General features: G+C 40.9%; 2 protein-coding genes and 4 non-coding genes across 10 annotated transcripts in view; 1 reads left to right on the forward strand and 5 right to left on the reverse strand.

Annotated features, from left to right (window-relative positions):
- Window positions 1–5,849, reverse strand: part of LOC115371394 (type I inositol 3,4-bisphosphate 4-phosphatase-like) — a 70,405-nt gene extending 64,556 nt beyond the window's left edge. For all 5 annotated transcript variants that reach the window (XM_030068767.1, XM_030068758.1, XM_030068776.1 and 2 more), the window contains exon 1: window positions 5,748–5,849. The gene's annotated coding sequence lies outside the window, so the exon portion shown is untranslated. The remainder of the gene's footprint in view (window positions 1–5,747) is intronic.
- Window positions 5,850–7,193: 1,344 nt separating this feature from the next.
- Window positions 7,194–23,357, forward strand: LOC115375309 (sodium/hydrogen exchanger 2-like). The gene is made up of 13 exons (XM_030074729.1): window positions 7,194–7,674; window positions 7,956–8,281; window positions 8,935–9,072; window positions 10,504–10,754; window positions 12,524–12,741; window positions 13,434–13,633; window positions 14,165–14,254; window positions 17,723–17,793; window positions 18,266–18,433; window positions 19,489–19,594; window positions 20,437–20,553; window positions 20,816–20,900; window positions 21,489–23,357. Exons 1-13 carry the CDS (start codon window positions 7,392–7,394, stop codon window positions 21,902–21,904), a joined length of 2,469 nt encoding a protein of 822 aa, XP_029930589.1. The 5' UTR covers window positions 7,194–7,391; the 3' UTR covers window positions 21,905–23,357.
- trnat-agu (transfer RNA threonine (anticodon AGU)) lies at window positions 14,540–14,613 on the reverse strand. The gene has a single exon. It is a non-coding gene; the product is annotated as a tRNA-Thr (tRNA).
- trnat-agu (transfer RNA threonine (anticodon AGU)) lies at window positions 15,168–15,241 on the reverse strand. Its single transcript has one exon. It is a non-coding gene; the product is annotated as a tRNA-Thr (tRNA).
- On the reverse strand, window positions 17,145–17,218 carry trnat-agu (transfer RNA threonine (anticodon AGU)). The gene has a single exon. It is a non-coding gene; the product is annotated as a tRNA-Thr (tRNA).
- On the reverse strand, window positions 17,583–17,656 carry trnat-agu (transfer RNA threonine (anticodon AGU)). The gene has a single exon. It is a non-coding gene; the product is annotated as a tRNA-Thr (tRNA).
- Window positions 23,358–23,621: the final 264 nt, after the last annotated feature.

Genomic DNA, 23,621 nt, shown 5'->3' on the forward strand with positions numbered 1-23,621 from the left:
TGTCATTACAAATGTGAAATTAATGCTATTCATTATGCAAACTAGTGAAATTGCAGTGGGCAAACCAGCTCACTTGTGAATACTGCAGCAAAACAAAATTTAGCCTATACCAGGACTCATTTTTCTGCCCCACGATGCACACCGCCAGATTTTTGTGTTCAGCTACTTTCAATGTATCATCCCATAATATGCAAATTTTCAGGCACCAAGTGTATTAGTTTCATGCCCTAAAAACATCCCAAACTTTGAGTGTATGTTATTGTAGAACTCCAACTAACACCATTACTTTTTAAAGTACATAAAGTATCAAAATGACAGCTTACTTCCATGACTTGATGTATTTCTTGTTGTAAAAGGATGTTAGGGCAGGGAATAATGCAGGAAAGGATCGTTCAAAAGTGTAAACCAATGGGATATCACTTACTAGGACAGAAAGCTTTATTGGGACCATATTCTCTCAATAAAATATAAAATGTTGGACCTATTACACCATTTTCCAGGAAGTAAAAGCAGTCAGGGCTCCAATACTCCAATACCAAGTGATTTATTTTGTAGGATTTCATGTCATATTATTAAACCTGCATCAGCCTGTGTGAACTTCACATTAACAAACATAAATCCTTGTAAAGGGATTATGCAGTGGCACAGAGTCCTGAACCTGGAATCACTTCTGTGCAGAAACTCAAGGCAAGTGAAAGGCACCCTGCTGAAGTGTCTTTGAGCAAGATGTCGAGTCCCTGCCAGCTCAATAAAGAGTGGCACACAGAGCTGCAATATGAAACTTTTCATTTTAAGGCAGGAAGTAGATTGTCAGTCCTGCGCTCTCCCACTCATTTTGGGTGCAACCTTCACTTTTAACACTGACTCAATCTCTCTGTACCTGGCTGCAGTAAAAAAAAAAGAAATGAAAGACATAGAAACAGATGTAAATATACAGCGTGCAAAAATGAAAAAAAATAATAGTTCTAGTTTGACTGTTGCCCAATGAGACATGAAATAGGACATTTATCGTTCAGTGTCTCATTAGCCTAAACCTTTTCTTTTGTTTACTCTTAGCCTGTATCATATTATGCAACCTTATTATTTCTAGTGCAATAGCTAACATTTAGTACATTTATTTATCTTGTATTTATCTACAGATTTTTATATTCGCTTGTTTCTACTTATGGACAGATATCCTATCATGTAGGCTATGTACATCTAGTTTCTGTACTTCTAGTTTCTATCTCTTCCAGTGTTCTTCGTCCTCTGTAAAGCACTTAGTGACGAGCCTTTTCGCTTTATGATAAATATGACCTGACTAGAGCGATCCGTTTAGGTGAATGGGGTGATACAGCTCATTAAGGGCCCACTGAGTGTATCTCCCCTCTTCCCTTCATTATGGAGGCTACACTTCACTGCCACAGTAAAAAAAAAAAAAAATGGTAATAGGGCAGCAGCACACAGATCACACCAATCCACATGCACACAGTGAGCAGATGTGTGATGTTTGATGAAGAGAGAGAGGTACGTAAATGAGGATGAACAACAGGCTGCTGTTCAGCCCTCCTGAGTGGGAGAGTAAAGAAGAGTCACGTCACACACACACACACACACACTTAAACAGTTGTGACGGAAACAAGGTGGAGTACTAACCACTTGAATTAAAATCAAATCACACTCTGTCAACATGGCCCTGACAGTGTGAAGGGCCTATTTGAATAAATAGCCTTCACCTCTCGTAAGAAATGCCTGCTTATCAAACTGAATGGGAGCAAAAAGCCATCCAAACTGCAATGTTTACATGTAACAAGATGTATGATTAAGGTTTGACTTACGTGGAGTTCTGCCAGCCAACACAGATATTGCTTTCTTTACATAAAAAGGACCATATTAGTGATTTTATGTCTACAAAATAAAATCTACAAAATGTTTACTTCACATTTAACCTAATCTTTTCCCAAGCAGTAGTTTTTTTAAAAGTCCAATTAAATTTTTCCTTCCTTTTATCCAGCCATTGGTTTCCTTTCACTCCACTACAATATGAAAATTAACTTTATTAGTTTTCCTAAAAGCAGCAGCAGTGTTGTGTTTTAATGACTTGAAATCGGGCGGAGTGAAATGCACCCACTGCTGTAAAATAGTCCCCAGGGAAACGTTTGCTTTCCACAGCCAATTAATAGCACTGTGGTTTATGAATGTTGACGACGTCTTTAGCTGCAGAAACAGAACACTGTAAAGTGTTTGTTTTACAGGAATGCACTGGACTGGACTTTACGGATTTGACCACAGGAGTAGTAGCAATCAGCAGATTGTGTTTGATAGCATTTATTCGCTTTTGGCATTTCAGTCAGTGTCAGGTGCAGCTGAGTGGTTTCTACAATCAAAAGAAAGTATACATACAAATTAAATTCTATTCTACAACATCTTGAATACAGAAATCAATGAACAACTCTGAGTGATGCCTATCAGTACATCAATACATCCCTATAACAGATCATAATAATGCAAGGATTAACTAGAGTGATTAGATACACAGCTGTACAATGACAAAGAAAGTGTGACTTGGAACATCAAATCAAATGGAATAAACTAATCACTCAACACACTCAGGAACAAAGAATAAAAGGGAACCTCCTCAGCTGAAGTGCCAACAGTGAATGAACTCAGGACACTTCATGCACCTTTTCCAGCTTCCAGAGCGTGTACTCCCCAGTCCAGCAGTCATGTGACCTCCACTGTCAACCAAAAATCAGCATAAAAAAAAAAAAAAAAAATCAAGAAATTTTGATTATATGTTTTAAGATCTTTAGCACCCCTGCAGGATTTGGAAAATGGTTTGGTGCAATGTAAAATGGGGATAAATAGTAGAAAATGGGCCAAACATCAAAATCACTGGTATGATCATACGGAATAAAGCAACTCTACAATGAGTCATAATAGTCATAATTAGTAAAAACAGACATCAGTACATCAACTCCATCTACGCATTGCTGTCACACCAAACATGTGCTATGCATCTTACGCAGTTTTTGGTATTCCATTAGTTATGTAATACAATCATTACTAAAACAATTACAACAATTCATACATGTGCAGTTAGACTATTCAATCACAGTCAGTCCTACTGTAGCCAACTATGCAGATAATAAGCCTACAGCCTACTACAGAAAATGATCTCACCTGAAGCAGGTGCAAGTGTCATCCCTCTGACCAGTTGATTGACATTTGAACGTCTTTTGTTGGATGTGATTTTCTGTCTAAAGTTGGATAATAATTATGCCATGAACTTGGGCCGTGAATCTCCATGAGTGCCTCCTTCATTAGCAAAAGACCCCAAACAAAAAATAACATATACCGGAAAACGTTATTTTCTGACAGGACGTGGCACAATATTTTACAAGGATTTGAATTTCCACAGGATTAGTGTTACCTGGGGTTATTTTTACGGGGCATTAGTGTCTTTCTCAGAGACGTTTAAACATGACGGACAGACAAGGTATTGCTGAAATTAATATGTACTTCCTGTTAAGCTCTCTCTCACCACTACAACCTCCTGCTGCCTCTTCCTTGCTGAAGCAAAACTGGCCTCAGCTCTGTGCTGTGTTTCTGTTGAAGTCTCATCATCCCTCCTCTGCAGCTGCAGCCGTGCTGCATGCAATGCTGCCTGAATGCAAATACTGCCTGAATGCTGCATGGGAGCCTGCTGAGGGATATGTATGAGGAGCCATATGGGACAAAATTCAAACTTTACCTAATCACATTGTATCTCCCACGGCAAAAGAAGAGACACACTTTTGCCCACTGCACTTTCATAAATAACACTAAAATGCACTTTACAACACTGAAACCTTCTTCTACACTACTGAATAAGCTAATGAAACCCTCACATTCACATTACTCAAAAATTTTCACGCATGCCTTCAAAGCACTCTTGCATGTGATGCATCATGCTTGTAAACAAATGCAGTGTTTCCTGTTGGCTGCTGCTTATTGGATTATAGTCTCTGAATCTTGTCAAAGCAAATTAAAGGAACAGCTCACCCAAAACACAAATATATATATATATATATATGTATTTCCTCACTTCCCTCTTGTGCAATCTGTCCATTTAAATTGTATCTGTTTTTTTGGAGAAGTTTCCAAACCATCCAAACTGTCAGTATCCTTACGCATAACATCCGCAAACTACAATCTATGCACAAGGGCAAACAGACACAGATTGACAGGAAATAGTTCCCAACAAAACCTGACACCACCAAGGGTAGTGGGTTTTCTCGGGTGTGTCAGGAGGGCCAGTAAACAGGGAAGATCTGAGTGGATAAGCTGCACTAAGGTCTGGATTTTAAATGAACTGCTCTTTCAACTGACTCTTCTACTTTCATCGTTTTATCGAAGCTACATTTCAAACTCTGGCTCCGTTCAGTTTGTGAATTATTGTCATTGTAGTTCGCTGATATATGTTCAGAACATCCCAGGTTAAGTCTTGTCTGGCAGCTAGAGCCACTTCATGCAACGAGACACCCGAAACGAATCCAAAACAAAATTGTACCACTAAAATATTAACACAGCTTGACAAACACAGGAAAGATACTGAGATGTGTTAAGGTTTGACACAGTAGAGAAACGCTCTTGCTTGAGCATACAAGAGCATGTTGTCACGTTTGAATGTGGAAGTATCAAATGTGCAAGGTAAAATTTGAATGAGAACTTAGAGGGCACCAAGCACACACACACGCACACACACAGGAGCAAAGCAAAGGCCTCGTTTTGAAGCAGGTCACTCTCCTCTTCGTCTGAGCATCATCAGTTTTTCAAATTGATGTGTGTGTCCAGTTGACCTTGAGTCTCACACAGCGAAACTTGAGACCACAGAAGTCTGATACACTGCGATAAACCTTATGGATATATATGCACACATGCACACACACACACACACACACACACACACACACATTGCAAGCAATGCACTTACACTTAAGTACTGCACTAGCATTGACACATGCAAGGCTGCACACACCATCTTTGACCAATACACACACCTGACAGGAGATGGCACGTAGGGTGGTTACAGCTCGTGCACGGGACTATGCGCGTGCGCGATTATTGTCATACCACACACAAACCAACAGCATGATCACCTTGTACCCATCTGACCCTCTGTGGCAACGCTGGCACAAAGCCTTTTTCATGTTTCCAACCACAGGGGAATAAATACATACGCACACACACCAAGACACACACACACACACACACACACACACACACACACACACACAGCCTAGGAGGAATAATGCACCGTTTCCTAACTAAGTTACGTAATAGCAGTAGCAGTGTTTTCCAGGCTGTGACCTGCCATACTCAAGGAAGCTGCTGATATCTGACAAACCTGCTCTATTATACTCCAACATACTCTATTCTACCGCACTCTGACTCTATTATTGTACTCTATCTTGCATTTTTGTATTCTAGTCAACCGTTTTCTACGCTTTTCTGTTCGCCTGTATCCACTCCTTCTCCTACGTCTGTTTAAATGTTTCCGCAAGCCACAGTTATTTTGACCTATTTTACACGAATGTCAGTCAATTCTGTGTTGTTTGTGAAAATATTTAGATGCTAAACGAACTGTCCGACCCCTGCGTTTCCTAACTTGCGGCTCACAGTAAACAATGAACCGGTAAACGGCGCGTTTAGGCTGCTCGAGTCGTCAAGTCGTGCTTTGGCTCTGTGGTTTACATTCAAATACACGGTAAACAGATGTTTCTTACCGGTTTGTGTTGTTGTTGTTAAATATCCATTTTGAAGCCAGACAACTGTTGTAATGCGGGCGTCAGTTAACTGCTCTCCCTCTCTCCCTCCCTCTCTCGCTCTCTTTCACGCGCTGTAGCTGCAGTGACTGGCCCCGCCCCCTCGGTGGCACGCCGGTTGCGTCACCGCGCCGGCACGCCTGCGTACGTAAACCCCCGCTGCAGACATGTAACCACCTCTGTCATATCAGTTGTTTCGCGACAATACAGTAAGAATTTAGCTAAAGCAAGATGTGCAAGATGTAAGTAGAAAAAAATGCCCACACACGTCATCTCATTTTCAGTTTATTTTTAGTTTTCACACAAAAATACAGTTAAGATGTGTAGAAAATATACTTTTGACACGCACATGTGCATATGTATGACTGTGCGAACGCGTACGTGTGCGTGTGCGTGTGTCTGTCTCTCTGTCTTTCTGTAAATGCTCAAATGGTAAACACCATAGGGGTATTTGATTATTACTTGTTTTTCATTCAAATTATATGCAAAGGCCTGTGCAAATAAATTAATGTAATGTCATTTCCCCCCTCTAATAAAAATACAAATTGAAAACGCATGCAGAAATTGTGTCATTATTATTAAGGGTGCCAGATTCATGTCTAGATTGCAGGCTTAATTGTGCAGAACGTTGATTGTACAATAATTAGTTCATTTCTACTACAACTACAACAACTGTTATTTCAAGTCCAACTACTACTGATACTACCATTACCACTTCAGACTGTTAAAGCTACTGTCAGTACTGCTGCTGCTGCTATAGGTTACTATTGGCTACAGTATGACTATTACTACTATTGCAATTATTTGCTCTAGGATGCTACAACTGCTGTGACTAATGCTAACAATAATAATGATAATAAACACTTGTATTATTATTTTCTTTAAAAAAAAAAAAAATAGTCCTCACTTGGGCACGTCTGTCGGATAAGGCCCTCTGCTCAGGGAAAGTGCACCTGTTTCCTCCAACTAACAGGGTCACAAGTTAAATGGCCGCTTGTCGCCATCATGTGGCTGTTGTTTGTAATCGCAGGTTTAATTCAGGCGCTGTTGTGGCTCCAAACTTGCAGATCCAACATGACAAATTCCACTGGGTGTCCGTGTCTGATATGGTTGACTTTGGCAGTTATCTATTTAATGCAGCAGTAGAATTAGTTTTAATAAACAAGAACAACACAGTCAAGTGGTTTTCTTCGTTACCTCTGGACTTACTTGACATTTACTGTTGAAATTCCAGTTGGGCTCCACCCAGTAGGCAAGGCACAGAGGTGATGTGACAAGCAGGTTAAGCAACAGTCAAAACCTGAATTGCATTGCACATATAGGAACTAGTAAAGACTGATGAGTAGAAGGAGCACTCCTATTTGTATTTACGGCAACAAACAAATAATATGTGAAACTGTGTGACATTGCGGTGCTTTTGAAATGGATTAGGAGCAAACATGGAGCAAACAACATCAGACTCAAATCAGGTGTATTTCATTTTATGATTATTGCTGCAACCCACTGAAGCTGTACAAAGAACATTTTTCAATTTTTTAGGAGTCGTATTTTTAATTTTTTATGACTTCCACTGCAAATACCTGAGACAGAGGTTGACCTGCGGACATGAGGAACTTGATTTTGTCTCAGCTAAAGATGGGGAGTGCAGCTTTTTGTGCCCTTTTACTCCTCTTGTTTTTCTGCACTGGAGGGAAATGTGAGATTCAGTCATCAAACCCTGCTAGCCCATCAGCTAACCCTCCCGTTGTAAAACCTTTCGATCATGAACCCCAACCTTTCCCCGAAGAGGAAAAGGCCAACCTACCAGTTTTTACTATGGATTACCCTCGGATACAGGTTCCTTTTGAGTTTACACTGTGGGTACTGCTGGCCTCCTTTGCCAAAATTGGTATGTTTGCATTAACCCTAAATCTGTGATTACTGTTGGAATGTGACCAGAGGTGTGTGTGTGAGTGTGTGTCTGTGTGTGAAGTGCAGATATACAGTGACACTGGCAGGGGATAGTATTGAAGGCAAAAACCCAAGCCTAGAATTGCATCCCCTATTTTCCTCTTCTCCTCTTTGCTTTCCTTTCTAATTTCATCTTTTCTTCTCTCTACTCATTCCTTTGTCTCCTTTTCTCTTGTACTATTCCCTCTTTCTTCTCTCCTCCTCTGTCCTCTCCAACAGGCTTCCACGTTTCTCACAAAATCACCATCTGGATCCCAGAGTCTTGCCTCCTGATCAGCATCGGCCTCATTGTTGGCGCCATCATGCACTCAGTCAAGGAGGAGCCTCCTGCTGTCCTCAGCTCAAACGTCTTCTTCCTCTACATGCTCCCACCAATCGTCCTGGAAAACGGCTACTTCATGCCCACGCGTCCGTTCTTCGAGAACATAGGGACAGTGGTGTGGTACGCCGTGGTAGGAACTTTGTGGAACAGCATCGGTATCGGGCTTTCTCTCTTCGCCATCTGCCAGATTGAGGCGTTTGGGGTTCAAGATATCAACCTGCAGGTCAGTTTTGCACAACAGGAGGCAGAGGGATGGCAGAGTAGCTTCATGGTCTGAGAGATGTCTTCTAATATAAAGGTCAAATGTTTGAGCCTTGCAAAGAGCTGAATTGAGTCTTTCAGGAATGATGTTTCTTGTCAAAAGAACATTGAACAAGGCACCAAACCCACTATTTTATGCTCACTGATTTGATTATGACACCAGCATTGCCAGATTAGGGGCCTGATTCCTGATCTGGCAAGCCAATGTGTTAAAAAAAAAAAAAAAACGTAGTCATGGTTCTGTAAGATGCTTTGAATTAAAGGAGTTCACCAAATGGCATATGTTGTGTGACGTTCACCACAAGGTGCTCTGGATGAAAGCATCAGCCAAAATGTAAGTGCCTGAAATGAAAATGAGTGAATATGAGTTATGGAACTGGACAACATAACATTCAAAATGCTTAATTCTGATATGAGAACTATATAGAAGTTAAATAACCAGATTTTCTGCATTTTTCACATGTGGAGGGATGTTAAAGTGGCCTAAATGTTGAGAAACTGATTAAATCCTAATCCTTTTATAAGTTTGCTGCTTGATTAAGGCAAATAATTTAACTTTCTTTCTTTCTTTCTTTCTTTCTTTCTTTCTTTCTTTCTTTCTTTCTTTCTTTTCAGGAGAACTTGCTGTTTGCCTCCATCATATCAGCAGTGGACCCTGTAGCTGCGCTGAATGTGTTTGAGGACATCGGGGTCAATGAGCAGCTTTATATAGTCATATTTGGAGAAGGGCTTTTCAATGATGCTGTCACTGTGGTGAGTGGAGGGGGCAGTGAGTGTGTGTGTATGTGTGTGTATTCCTCACACTTGCCTGTCATACTACATCTAGTCATAAACTGCGAATGCTAAATGCTAACTGTCCCACCACAGCGAATCAGGAGCCACTGAAGCCAGAATTGGCCTTGTGATACTGCAGAATCTGACATGGCACGGTTCGATCTGTACATTTCATCCCCACAGCATTCCCCTCAAGTTTAATGATAAATGTTTTATAAATGAGTGGTTGATGGTTGATGCAGTGAGTTTGAACACTGTCCTTCAATTGGAAGATCCCGGTTAAAGCAATAGTATCCATTGTGAGCAAGTAACAGGGAACAAGAAAAGAGATTTATCCCTCCACTTCTAATAAACAATAAAACATTTTTGCAGCCCTAGTGAAAAAAAAATAGCATTATACCCAGAAATTATGTTACACAACATCAGTAGACTGCATACTCTTCAGGCCCAAATATCTTCTTTTTCATTTGTCAGAGAGAGAGAGAGAGAGAGAGAGAGAGAGAGAGACATGGCAGGCTCTTATGTAGGGACAAGCTCTTTTAAGCTTTGCAGTTTTTTTTTTCCCTCAGTCCAGTTTGTCCAGTTTCCCAGAGCTGACAGGAAGTGGCGCTTAGGTAAACCTGCATTTGCTGCAGGGTGGTTTCACTCGCGAGGCAAGTTTCACTCAAGAGTGACTAACACTGATTGTCCTCAGTAACATCCATTGTCCAAGTTGTGAAAAAGGAATTGTGTATAAAAGCTGTGCCAAATGTTAGAATGTATCACTTTTATGCATCCAAAAAAAATTGAAACAATAATATGATTTTTTTTTTTTCATAAACACAGTGTAGACTCAGTATTTACTACCGAGCACATGAACTAGATTTACTTTGAGCTGAATCAATTGAATAAAGAAATTGCGCAATGACACTTTAGGCAGGTGAATAGTTGCATTTGATTTGTAAGTATAGAAAAAAAATGCATGTTGATCTAAACATCCTCCATTCCATGCTGCTTTCAAAATCTTGCAAATGTAACAGAGTTCGCATTTGTTTTGAAGGTCTCTAATGTGGATTACAGTTTGACAGTATCAACAGCTTGTGGGATAAGAGTTTCTGCAGTAGATGTATTAGGTCAGATGCTTAGGATTGTTTGACTCTAGTCTAACCTGCTTCATAAGAAAGTAAAACAGGTTTGCAGGAGGTGAGCTCTTTCAAGGCTTATGGTCTACCTGTGTGTGTTATGGTGTAAATGGGAGACATACTATTCATAAATATGTTATTACAGTTTGATCCTAGTATAAACGCTGACCTGCATATATTATATGCTGGATTGGACTTAATGTTTGACAAAGCCCAGTATTATTGTTTTTCATTTATCTATGTCCATCACTCATTGTCTCTCTCTGTATTTTTTTTTCTCTTTTCCCAGGTACTCTATAACATGTTCAGCTTTGTGGCTGACATGCCCGTTGTCGAATCCACAGATGTGTTTCTGGGCGTGGCCAGGTTTTTTGTGGTTGGGATTGGCGGTGTCCTCTTTGGCTTCCTGTTTGGCTTTGTGGCGGCTTTTACCACCCGCTTCACCTACAACGTCCGCCAAATCGAGCCCCTCTTCGTCTTCATGTACAGCTACCTGGCCTACTTGGTGGCTGAGCTGTTTGCCATTTCCAGCATCATGGCGTGAGTGGAAATGTCGGATGTAGCCTAAACACAGAAAGAATGACCTGACCGTGACCCAATGAGGATCACTGGGTCATGGTCAGGTCATTGGTTTTGCATCCATTGGAATGGGTCAGTGGGCTTTAGGTTGGATAACTAAAATGGAAAGGGCTGAGAGACTGGGATGACAAAATGCCAGCTGACCTTATTACCACATCGGCCAAATCAGTTCACATGCAGGATGGGAAATATACCTGGAAAATTGGAAAATATAAAACCAGAATTAACAACAACAACATGCGTAGGACTTTAGACAGACCTAACAAGTATAAAAATCACCAGTGATCTCAGGAGCTGCTGTTTCAATTTAGCGAGGAAGAAGAAGCTAGTTAACTTCTAGGCTATCTAACCTGCTAGGCAAGACTCCACTGGCCACGTATATTAGTTTATGAAGTTATAATTAAGATGAATGTCATATTGGCATCATTTGATTGTATGTGTTCCATTGGATTTAATGTGAACAATTCCAAGTTATAACGATTAGACCACCAATTTTTTTACGGCTCTTCCAAAATGACATAAATGCAGCATAAAAGCCAAAGTAGAACTGTTGAATGTGAAATGTTGAGCTGCTGAAAACGCATGCATCCTCACTCAGCAAAATATGTTTTTTAAAAAATGGTGAAAAGTATGGTGCCTAGTCCTTGGTACCAGGTGATGTCAGCATAACGAACAACAGATGGCGACATCACCTACCACCAAAGACCAGGCACCCTGCTTTCACCATTAGTGGACACACTTCACACACATTTGAATTTGGGGTTTAGTTAATCTTTAATACTCAGTTTAAAAAAAATAATTTCTTTTGGCAGTGGGATGACATTCAAAAGACAGCGTATTTTCTTCCAAGTCCAAATACTGAAAAACATTTGAGAGAAAAGTTGACTTTTTTGTGAGAATGGTGTCATATCAAACCTTTTGGGAAATAGCAATGACAGAACGCTCTGCGGAAAGAGCAACAAGAGAAATCAAAAGGCAGCTGTAGGCCTACTGACACTGACGGGAGGAAATATTCCAGCTGAGACTGAAACATAGAGGGTGGCATGTATTACACCTACCATACCGCCGTCGTTTGAAGTGCCCTTGGGCAGTTTCCTCCGTTTAGTTTACTTTTACAAATAATGAGGGAGCCAGAAAAACGGAGTCGAAAAGAAATGTGAGCTGTCAAGGTGTAACAAAACACCCCAGAAGGCCCGAGAGTCACAACAAAACAGGGAAGTATAAAAAATGGATTAGGATGACAAACGCTGACAGGAAAGACATCAAAACTCAACAAGGAGGTAAAAAGTTCAAAGCAACCAAACATATAAATAACAAGCAAGGCAAATGAGACGCAGCAACAATAAACACATCATCCCTTATGAATGATTGAGGAGCAGAACGCCCAAGTATGAAGTGAATACGTCACCGTGTTTCGAGCTGTGACTGTCATTCCGCCTTGGGCCAATCAGTATCCCCCTTTGGATTAAACACACATTGACTCCAACCAATAAAATTTATTTCTGCCTCCAGAGCAGTTCTGCTTCCAAAAAATGTCTGTCAAACTCCAATCTGCATGTTGTGTGCATACTTTGTTTTCATGCACTTTTGGGTATGCAATCAGTGTCTGCAGGTCCATTTTCAGTCGGTTGCAGGAAAGAAGCATTAAATGTATTATTCGAAGGGAAAAACAAAGGAGAATACAACACAATTCATACGATATTCTTTAAAGTCTTGCCTCCTTCCCACAGCATTGTAATGTGTGCCATAACCATGAAGTACTACGTGGAGGAGAATGTGTCCCAGCGATCCTGCACCACCATCCGCCACGTTGTCAAGATGCTGGCCACCATCTCAGAGACCCTCATCTTCTTCTTCCTGGGGGTCGTCACCATAACGACCGAGCACGAGTGGAACTGGGCCTACATCCTGTTCACGCTGCTGTTTGCCTTCGTCTGGAGAGGACTGGGTGAGAATATGGGGCTGATGTACACCGAAGTGTGTGTGTGTGTATGCACAGATCCCATTGGGCTCACACTAACCTCATTCCCAGGCTTTCTCCTTTACACAGAGTAGAAAAGCCTCCAAGAAGATTCCTGATCATCATCATTATTATTATTATTATTATTTAATTGGTCTCCGAAGTCATACATCTGAATTTGAACAGGAAAGCGTAGTTGGTTAATCATCCAAAAGATTTGTCCAAGTCTTCATTAGCATGACTGAATATTGCCTCCGAGAGCTCCGTATTTTCTTGACCACTCATTTTTTGCCTTTGCTATTTCTCTGGGGAAAGTAATACTGCAGAGTGGGCGGATGCAGAAATGGAAACCCAAAAATCCTCTCTATCTGTTTCTTCTTCTCTGACGTATTCTTCTTCATAACTCAAGGGTTTTGGCACTAATTGACATTACGAGGTGCAGGGGTTCAGATTATACAGACCGGACATTGTTAGACAAATTTCTAAGAGGCAGAGCTTGCCGGCAGAAATAATCTAATTGGTTGACTTACACCTTAATGGTTGGACCAATAGCATTAATTCTGATCACAGAGCAACTTTAAAATACACAAAAATACACATAAGTCTTCACCAAAATGAATACACTTGTTATATTGATTTTATTTTTTTGTTGTGGTTCTAATCTCTTCTCCTTCTTGCAGGTATTCTGGTGCTGACCCAGATTGTCAACCCCTTCCGGACCATCCAGTTCAATTACAAGGACCAGTTTGGCCTGGCCTACGGAGGCCTGCGAGGGGCAATCTGCTTCGCCCTGGTCTTCACCTTGCCTGATAACATCAACAGAAAGAATTTGTTTGTCACCGCCTCGGTTGCCATCATCATATTCACCGTCTTCATACAGGTGAGTCGTTTTGCCGGTTTGTCTTGAGTGTGTATTGCTTGAATGACAGCACGTAAGCCACCTTTGCTACAAGGAATGTGACACGCAGGTTTCAAAAGTGTCAAAATTTTAAAACATTCAAACACATACTTACAGCTCTTTGTTGAACTTTATTGCTCTTTATTGAATCAAAACTCATAAAAGTGTCCAGAGAACACAGCGCCATAAATGAATTTATCTGTGCAAAATGGACATCTGATTTTTGAGACTGAAGCAAACCTCTTTCTTAAAACACATTTTGTATGTTGTTATTCATATATTGAATCCACCACTGTCTGTAAAAGTTTATTTTACAGGAGAATAGATTATAATAGAATCATCAGCTTGTCAGTTTCTCATTGAATGAACTGAACTGCTCTGAGTTTTTGTTTGGTTTTGACTGCATTGTCTTTCCTTTTGATGTGCAGTCAAGGTAATCCAAAGACAATCACGTTCAACCCTTTTTCAATATACAGAATAATGCTTTAATTTGTTTTTAAATGAACTTTTCAGGGCATCAGTATCCGTCCTATATTGGAATACATAAACATCAGAAGAACCAACAAAGATCTGAACACTATCAACGTTGAGGTTCACAGCAGGGTAGGTATCACGTTTTCTTGCATTTTGCAGTAATCTAAATTGTAGAACAGAAGTTTAAATGAGGATAATGTAAGTGTTTAGGTGCTCATCATCAAGCTGAGACCCTACAGTATTTAGTTCGACTTTTATTCCACATTGTTGCCACTTTGATCTCACTTTTATCATTTGTCAGCAAATTTGCTTTAACCAGTAACCCACCATATTTTGGAAGGATATGGTTTCTGACAACTGGCATGCATAACAAAGTGCAGCAAATGATTCCCAGGTGGAACAGGCAGGTAATAAAGGCACTGCTGGGATTCGAACCCAGGATCTCCTGTTTACTAGACAGGCGCTTTAACCAACTAAGCCACAGCGCCTCTGACAGGGCCTCTCTCACCTTTACTTTTCACACTGCTTTTACACCAAATATAGTGATTTCACACAGGATTTCTTTGCCTGGAACAGGTGATGTCACTGATTAGTTCTTCTTCTCTGCTTGAAAGTGAGGTGATCGGTGAAATCACCTGGTGGAGTTTTTGGTTGGAATGAAAACCGGCAGCCTTCTGCCTCCATAGCACATGGTTTCCTACCCCTGGCCTGGAACTACCAGCCAAAAAAGCATTTGACATCAATAGAGGCCCTGCCCAGAAAGACTGAAATGCAATGTTTTCTCGAATGTTCCATTATTAGTACTTAGTACTTGTTGGTGCCTCTTCTTATCAGAGCTGAGGTTGATTATCACCCAGAACTACTTTAGGATTCAAAATGGGTCGCCCTCTCACAACGAGCTCCATCCCGTTTCCGGGATGGAGTGGGATCTTAGTTGTGTGAGGATTTCTTTGCTTTACTATGAATATTCCCTGTTTTACTGGTCTTTATTTCTCTGGCTCAAATGATACCGTCCCAACAGATCAAGAAAGTTCTTGGGTCAAGGCACTGCTGGGATTCGAACCCAGGATCTCCTGTTTACTAGACAGGCGCTTTAACCAACTAAGCCACAGCGCCTCTGACTGATGCGAATCTATCACTTTTACACCAAATATACAGATTATACACAGAGTTTTGTTAGCTGTGAGGTCACACACTGATGTTGGTCGAGAAGGCCTGGCTCTCAGTCTCCGCTCTAATTCATCCCAAAGGTGTTCTATCGGGTTCAGGCCAGGACTCTGTGCAGGCCAGTCAAGTTCATCCACACCAGACTCTGTCATCCATGTCTTTATGGACCTTGCTTTGTGCACTGGTGCACAGTCATGTTGGAAGGAGGAAGGGGCCCGCTCCAAACTGTTCCCACAAGGTTGGGAGCATGGAATTGTCCAAATGTTTTGGTATCCTGAAGCATTCAAAGTTCCTTTCACTGGAACTAAGGGGCCAAGCCCAGCTCCTGAAAAACAACCCCACACCATAATTCCTCCTCCACCAAATTTCACAGTCGGCACAATGCAGTCTGAAATGTACCGTTCTCCTGGCAACCTCCAAACCCAGACTCGTCCATCAGATTGCCAGATGGAAAAGTGTGATTCATCACTCCAGAGAACGCGTCTCCACTGCTCTAGAGGCCAGTGGCGGCGTGCTTTACACCATTGCATCCGACGCTTTGCATTGCACTTGGTGATGTGTGGCTTGGCTGCAGCTGCTCGGCCATGGAAACCCATTCCATGAAGCTCTCTGAGTACTGTACTTGGGCTAATCTGAAGGTCACATGAAGTTTGTAGCTCTGTAGCAATTGACTGTGCAGAAAGTCGGCGACCTCTTTGCACTATGCGCTTCAGCATCCGCTGATCCCTCTCCGTCACTTTACGTGGCCTACCACTTCGTGGCTGAGTTGCTGTTGTTCCCAAACGCTTCCATTTTGTTATAATAGAGCTGACAGTTGACTGTGGAATATTTAGGAGCGAGGAAATTTCACGACTGGATTTGTTGCACAGGTGGCATCCTATGACAGTTCCACGCTGGAATTCACTGAGCTCCTGAGAGCGGCCCATTCTTTCACAAATGTCTTGTTTCACAGTCTGCATGCCTGAGTGCTTGATTTTATACACCTGTGGCCAGGCCAAGTGATTAGGACACCTGAGTACCTGCTAAAAAAAGCAGGTGACTCTGTTCACATCAGCAGAGGCTGCGCGCCTGTCCAACCAGACTGCTTTCTGCAACCTTCCACCTCAGCGGTCTCTAATGCAACAACACTATGAAGTCCAGAGTCCACACCAAATGATGGTTTATTATTATTATCAACATGCCTCTTTGCCCCTTTGGTGGTCGGAGCTGAGGCCGATAATTACCCAAGAGCACTGCAGGATTCAGAATGGATAACCCTTCTACACTGAGTTCAAGCAACAAATGTCAGTGGGACTTTAGTTGTGTGAAAAGGATATTAGCTTGCTTTCCTATGATACGGGCTGTATTTTTATATAGTTCCTACACTTTGCTGGTCTTACTTTGAAATGATAGTTTTCAATTTGTACATGAAGGACCAACAGAGTCAAGGCACTGCTGGGATTTGAACCCAGAATCTCCTGTTTACAAGAACAACTAAGCCACAGTGCCTACAAGAGAGGTGCTCTCGCCTGTATCTTTCACACCCAATATATACATTATTCACTGGGTTTCTTCAGCTGGAACTACTGACTGAAAAAAGCAGGCGGCACTCTTTGCAGCCAAACCGAAATGCAGCGTTTTATGCAACATTACACCTCATCAGTCTCTAATGCATCAAGATTATGAACACAAGTCAGAGCTAACACCAAAAGTAAATTATTACTAAGTAGTGGACCTGTTTGTGCTGATAATTACCCAGAAGTAAGAATGGATTTTCAGGATTCAGAACAGATAACGCTTCTATGAACATTATTTTGCTTTCACTTTCTCGCATATGAAGACCAACAGAACTCTCCACATTAAAGCTGGGTTAAGGCACTGCTGGGATTCGAACCCAGGATCTCCTGTTTACTAGACAGGCGCTTTAACCAACTAAGCCACAGCGCCTGCAAAAGAGGTTTTCTCACCTTTACCTTTCAGGCCAGATATATAGATTATTCACTGGGCTTCTTCAGCTGAAACTACTGACTAAAAAAAAGCAAGCGGGAGTCTTTGCAACCAAACCGAAACACAGTGTTTTCTGCAACATTACACTAATATAGCAACAATATGAGACAAGTCAGAGTGAACACAAAACTATGGTGATTTATTACTAAGCAGTGGACCTGTTTGTGCTGATAATTACCCAGAACTGTGAATGGATACTCAGGATTCAGAGCAGATAAACCCTTGTATGAACAACTTTCACTTTTCAGTGTCACTTTTTTGTATGTGACGACCAATAGAAGACCCCAGATTAAAGCTGGGGTCTAGGCACTGCTGGGATTCGAACCCAGGATCTCCTGTTTACTAGACAGGCGCTTTAACCAACTAAGCCACAGCGCCTCTGATAGCAAAATGTCACTTGACTCTCACTGCATGCGCTCACTGAGTCTTCTTGTGTTTCACCAGCTGATGGAGCATGTGGTTTGTGGCATTGAGGATCTGTGTGGACAGTGGAGCCACTACTACTGGAAAGACAAGTAGGACTTATTGAATTCATACAGCAGAATGCTGCGACGTTACACAAAAAATGTCAGATGAGCAGTCATTCATCTACCTATTTATGTAAACATGTGCTTATTTATGCATTTATTTGATTATTTATGTTTGCATTAGTGATAGTGTATATGTTAATATGTTTGCATTAGTGAATGCATTGCATTATTAATTTATCAAACAAAGGCATATTAATAACTGTGTTTATCAAGAAAAGTGGAAACTCCCATTGCCCTTTCATTACTCTTATTATTGTATCATTTTCAGAAATTTTATGTATTTGAGTTTCCACTGATCAAATTAAATTGGTGTGTTTTTCTATTTGCCATTCTCTCATATGAAAATAAATGTATTTCTTCCTGTAGATTCAGACTAATTCACTTTTATTTACTCATCACTTTCCATTATCCAGGCACAAAGAGCATCCAATGCAATTTTTTTGTCTTTGTGTCTCAGGTTTAAAAAGTTCAACGATCGTGTTCTGCGGCGGATCCTGATCCGGGACAGCAGGGCTGAGTCCAGCATCGTGGCTTTGTACAAGAAACTGGAGCTGCAGAACGCCATGGAGCTGCTGGACACGCCTATGGGAGACATCAGCGCAGCGCCATCTATCGTTTCTCTCCAGTAAGTCCTACAGAGTGGTCATTTTCAAGTACATATCTGCAGCCCAAGACATTCTAAAAGGGAGGCAGGGTCTTCACAAATCTGTAGGTCCTCTACTGTCACAATTCCATTCAAATAAAAGCGCTTCATTTCCAAATTGGAAGGACATCCACCAGAAATCCATTGATATTCCTTAATTTTGCATATTAACGACTCCACATGCCAGTAATTATTTAAATATATTGCAAAAAATCTCCATCTTAACAAGTCATTCAGTCTCATATTCAGTCCTGAAATCTTGTTTTTCTTCAAAGAAATTTAAAATGGTAGCACTTTATAATAAGAGTACAACAGTTAACGTTAGTTAATGCCGTAATAAACATTAAGTAACAGGTAATAAACATTAAGTAACAGTTAACTAACCATGCTAAGGTATTAATTTATATGTTATTTAAGGGTTATTGCAGATGCTATTAACATTAGTAAATGCCATAATAATCATTAACTAACAGTTAATTAACCATTACGGCATTAACTAACGTTCACTAACATTAATTGTTGTACTCTTATTGTAAAGTGTTACCGTAAAAATAAATAAATAATAATCCCACTTGTAATTTTCTTGATCTTAGTGAGCTGATCTGCCTTATAATAAGTGAAACTTCTGTGGAAATAAGTGGGATTATCTCATGCTTTATCCTCTACATGTGATTTAGGTTACAGTAAAGGACATATTTTTACACCAACAGTTTCATACTTCACCCTGGATTCTCATATTTAATTTACCAGTATCATCTCAGAGCTTTACCTAATATACAGTAATTAACCAGAGCAACTTACTGTGAGTCAGCTGGAGGATGTTCAGCAAGACTGAGCCCTCCTGCCTGCTCTGTCACAGTGAATCTGGATGAAAGAGCCAGCGAAACGCATACAATGTTTATGCAAAATTTAATTTGGTCATGGCTGGCTGATACCATTCGCCACCAGATCTCCATCCTAATTGCAACACATATCTCAATGGTCATGCATTAGATTCCATCTCCTGCTCAATGTTTATTGCTCTCATCTCCTGTCAGCGATGAGAAGTTGGCCGCCTCCAGACCAAAGAAGAAGTTCCTGGCTGCCGATGTGAAAAAGATGCACGACATTCTGTCAAAGAACATGTACCAGATCCGACAGAAGGTAACGCAAAGAACACACTGCAAAAATACCCTTCTGAACAATTATTTTTTATGCAAGACAAGTAAAAAAAAAAAAAAAAATCAGGATGAAAAGTACATTTTTGTGAAAAATCTTAACATACAGCCTCACTTTATGTCTATCATAATGTGAAAAGAAAAGAAAAATTCATTTGTTTAGAGAAGACTAAACAACAATAATTTCTAATAATTTATACCTGTAGGGCTTTTCAATAATTCAGCAGTGCAATATTCCTGTGTATATATGGTGTATATGGGTATACTTTACAAATGCTCAGTTTCTTCTTTCTGTTATTATAATTGTAATATTTTTTGTAGGATTAATGCATATATTTATAGATAAAGCTCATAATGCACAATTAGGATTAACGCACAAGTAGGATTAATGCACACACACACACATACACAGACACACACACACATACACATATAAATTGTAATGCACATATTTTTCTATTTCTTTTTTTATTTCTTATAATTTCACTTATGCTTACATATATCTTTCTCTTGAGAATTTGAGCAACTGCAGCTGACCCAATTTCTTCTCAGGGATCAATAAAGCATTTCTGATTCTGATTCTGACTCTGAAATGATTTACAGATTAAATGACTTTTTTTTGCAGAGACATTCCCACATTAGAAAAACATTTCTTGCTAAACTGGAGCAACAAGCCAGAAGTACAATAACTAAAATCATTTATTTATTTATTCATTTCTGTTAATCAAATGTTAACTTCCTCTTGCTGCAGTGCTAGTTTTACAAGTCTTCCCCTCATTTAAGCTGATTTTTTTTCCAGCCCTCACTGCGTCTCTTTATGTTATCCAGACAATTGCCTTCACCAGCAAACACAATCTGCCCAACAACAGCCAAGCCCAGGAGATTCTGATTCGCCGACACCAGAGCATCAGGCGAAGCATCCGCCCTGGAAGTTTCCGTGACCCGGTGGGTGACTTTTTAACCAGGAGAAAAATAGTTCCTCCAGATTTCCCTTGAAAACATAAACCTTTTTTTTTTATTATTATTTTTCTCCTCTTGTCTTACATGTGCTGTTGTCATGTTCATGCTCCGCCTCTGCTTTTCTCTTTCCTTTCCCCCTTTTTCATAGCAACCTTGTTTTAATAAATTCTTTGACACAAATTTATTGAGCTTTGCAGTGCTATATAAATAGATGCAATTAACCTGACCGTCTCTGCCTTGTTACCAGGTTGTGCATAAGTCTCAGAAATACTACTCCCTGCAGCCTGGTGGGAACCTGGAGTCGGCTTTTACCCTGAGAAGACGAAGTCATGGTGAGTTTGTTTTCGTTTAATTTTGTTTGCTCATATTAATGGAACACAAAGACCTGAGAGAAATAAAAGTGAATTTGTGCACGTGAGATAGAATAGGCCTTCTTAAAACAAAAGAAACATAAATCAGACAAATAAATCCAGATGGCATGCAAAAAAGACTCGCCTAATTTGTGTGCAAGTGGGAAAGTGGCAAACAGGGATGTCCAGCAGTTTCATTTAAACAAATATTAGCAATGACGGCTAATTACAAACAAGAAGGTGGCCAGTCATTCTTTGTTTATGCACTTTATTTTGTCATCAGCATGTCCCTTCTACTTTTGCAATACTGCGGAAAGATAATATATAATCATGTCTTTCTGCAACTTTTTTTTTTTTTTTTTTTTGGTATTTTGACACATTTTCAGTTGTTCGAGAAGATTGTAAGACCACTAAGTTTACTTTTACTTAAGTAACATGTGAGTAAAGTGACAGTATTTCAACTTGAGTATGATATTTTGGTATTTGTTCCACCATAGACTAACTAAACTAAACTAAACTCTGCTTTAATTCAGTTAAATAAAATTAAATTAAATGAACTCCTTGTCTCAGTCCTCCAGTCCACCTCTGGCCAGTCACCTCGCTCCTCTTCCCGCTCCCTGGTTCCTCTGAGCCGACTCGGCACTCTGAGGGAGTCGGATCCACGGCAGCAGCCCGGTGCTCCTGGGGTAGACACGGTGGACGAGAGGGGCCTTGGAAGTCTTAAAGGCTCAAGCCTCAGAGGCAGGAAAGCTCCACTTCCTGCCCCGAGGAAGCGCCTCTCGTCTCAGGCAGAGGGAGACGGAGACCCTGATGACTTCAAGGAGGCGGGGGAGGCAGGAGAGAGGGAGGAGGCAGCAGCTCGTCCTCCTCCTCTACCACCACCTCGAGGCTGGGTGCCAGACAATCAGGACTCCCAGGAAGAAGGAACAGGGAGACCCCTAATTAGGCACTCCTCACAGGGGTCCCGTGGTTCTTGGAGACCCTGAGAGACTGTGTGTGTGTGTACAAGTACAATAAGCAGTATGAGGAATCTGGCAGGGGGATGACTGAACTGCCAGTTGGACTTTTAGCTCTACAGTTTTTTCTCTAACCTCACAAACTAGCTGGCCATGCTCCAAAAGAAACGGAATTGGAGGCGACAAAACAGCCGGACCAGTTAGTGTCCTTTGAGGAACCGCAAGTGTGGATGACGCCACAAGAAGCTGCAGTGCAGTCGAAACAACAAGACTTCAGTGTAGCCTCAGCTGTTTGTGTAGCTTCAGCTGCCTCACAGTACCATTATGGTTTGTTTGTCGGATTGGGCGGCTTATGATCGACAGATGGTTGATCTAATCACCTGTTATGTATTTTTTATAAATGCCTGTTGCTGCTGCTCCTTTTGCAAACAGTTTGAACCCCACAGTCCAGATTCTGTTACGTGAATGAAATGAAATCAGAGTACAACTGTGCCAGGCAGGAGCTGGTTTGAATGTAGAAATTATATTATTTGTTGACTTAAAACTCAAAGAAGGAGTTTTTCATAGTGCAAGTTAAGTAACTGGCAAGCATCATGAGCAAGACAGGAACTGGAGTGCACTCAGATCTCCGCCGGGTGTATCTCCTCTTCTCTGGTGCTCAGATTTAGGTGACAAACCAGCTGCTGGGAAAAGGGAAAATACGGAGGCAGTGCCTGCGTTTCTCCTGTTCTCCACTCTCCGCTTGTCACTTAGGTGAATAACTTCCTGAGGAGTTAGCACTGATCATGTAGTCATAACTGTGCACAAAAAATATTAGGCCAGTAGTATGGGAGATTAGGTGGAGACAGATACACACACATACACACACACATCACCAAACTCAATATCCCCTCCAGGCTGCCTTCTGCCTTCTGCCAGAGACAATAACAATGTTCTCTATTCATCCATGATCATGGCTAGATTGTATTCTTTCAGTTAGCAGAGGGGCACTTGGTTTCATCACACTAAACAACTCCCCTCTTACCTCTTGTCTGTCTGTTTGTGCTTCAGTTTAAAGTTACGTAGAAAAGCAGTGGTTCTTTGGCTCCGCCCAGTGATGTTTACCTCAGCCAATGAGATCATTTCTGCTTCAATTCTGCCTCAGAGAGATTAAAGTGTCTTTATACTCAAATGTAATGTACATGTAGTGTAAAGTGTGAATATAAAGAACATTCCTGTACAGAGATATCCCCCTTATAATCAGCCAATCAGAGTGCATTGCCTTGCCGAGGCTTGACGTGAAGTTGAGGTTCTTGGGCAGGGGCGCAACACCTACACTACACATTAAATAGTGCCAGTTTACACGCAGAGAGGCTTTTCACATGTAAGTATAAAAATATGCTTAAAATTACAATCCTCAATAACAGGCCCCTCGGATACATACTGTACTGTGAGTGCGCACACACACACACACACACACACACACACACACACACACACACACACACACACACACACAGACATGAGCAAACACACAGTGGAATAGTGTGTGTGTGTGTGTGTGTGTGTGTGTTGGTTGGGGGGTGGGGGGGGTGGGGGGGGGGTTGATATTATGTATTATATGTTTTTTTTTTTCTATTTAGATTTTATCCATTTTTAGATTTTTATCTATGTCTGACCTAATATTATACATACTTGTACAGCCAAACAATCTTTTCCAATTTGATATAATTTGTAATTATGTTATAAATGATTTTACGCAGATTGC

The sequence above is a fragment of the Myripristis murdjan genome, chromosome 2 (assembly GCF_902150065.1).
Source record: "Myripristis murdjan chromosome 2, fMyrMur1.1, whole genome shotgun sequence".
Lineage (NCBI taxonomy): Eukaryota > Metazoa > Chordata > Actinopteri > Holocentriformes > Holocentridae > Myripristis > Myripristis murdjan.

Excerpts from the sequence above, each read along its gene's own strand:
- LOC115375309 (XM_030074729.1), top strand. The coding sequence starts at position 7,392 with ATGAGGAACTTGATTTTGTCTCAGCTAAAGATGGGGAGTGCAGCTTTT. Across the intron at positions 10,755-12,523 it reads GCCATTTCCAGCATCATGGC|CATTGTAATGTGTGCCATAA; the intron begins GTGAGTGGAAAT and ends TCCTTCCCACAG. Across the intron at positions 12,742-13,433 it reads CTTCGTCTGGAGAGGACTGG|GTATTCTGGTGCTGACCCAG; the intron begins GTGAGAATATGG and ends TCCTTCTTGCAG.